Raw genomic sequence first — 596 nt, forward strand, 5'->3', positions numbered from 1 at the left:
TATGGTGACAGTTGTCACGGTGGGTTCGAGATGCCTTTCAAAGCTGCCCGTTCCCCACGCTTCTGTTACGTTGGCTCTTCTTAAATCGATCCTCAAACGGCCCTTACTTGTCCTTCTACACTATTTTTACTGTTATCTAAGAAATAAAAGAGATTCTGCTTACCTCCGGGATTATGGAGAGGTTCTAGTTTAATGGCTGTTTTTCATACAGCGTTTTCAAATCATGTACTGTTTGCTTTTTTTTAACCTTCTTTCTCCTTTTACACAAACAGCCTTTCTTCAGTGCTGAAACCCTCTTCTATTTCTTTTCTTTTTTTTTAACACGCGCGTGTGTTTGTTTCTAAACGCTGTCTAGAGAGCGGTTGTTCGCTGGCGAAGGCTGTCGCTCCGCAGCTGCGTGCCGAGTGGGGGCGCCGGCAGCCATTGGCGGGGGCCATGGGGTGGGGGTTTGGGCTGGCGGCGAGGCGAAGCGGTTGCGTAGATGTGCCGACCTCCGCCTGCCCTCGCAGGAAGTGAAAAGACGCCGGGGAGTCAGCTGTGCTGTGCGAGGGCTGGCTGCATGTGGGCACATGCAAGATGGATGCCAAAATGGGTTA

At 50.7% G+C, this 596-nt stretch overlaps 1 protein-coding gene across 1 annotated transcript in view; it reads left to right on the plus strand.

The window, feature by feature from the left end:
• Positions 1-576: 576 nt before the first annotated feature.
• Positions 577-596, plus strand: part of LOC104279351 (reticulon-4-like) — a 13,497-nt gene continuing 13,477 nt past the window's right edge. Inside the window, exon 1 of the mRNA XM_009876616.1 lies at positions 577-592. Within this exon, the coding sequence (XP_009874918.1) occupies positions 577-592 (16 nt within the window). The remainder of the gene's footprint in view (positions 593-596) is intronic.

The sequence above is a fragment of the Apaloderma vittatum genome, unplaced genomic scaffold, assembly GCF_000703405.1.
Source record: "Apaloderma vittatum isolate BGI_N311 unplaced genomic scaffold, ASM70340v1 scaffold37140, whole genome shotgun sequence".
Classification (NCBI taxonomy): domain Eukaryota; kingdom Metazoa; phylum Chordata; class Aves; order Trogoniformes; family Trogonidae; genus Apaloderma; species Apaloderma vittatum.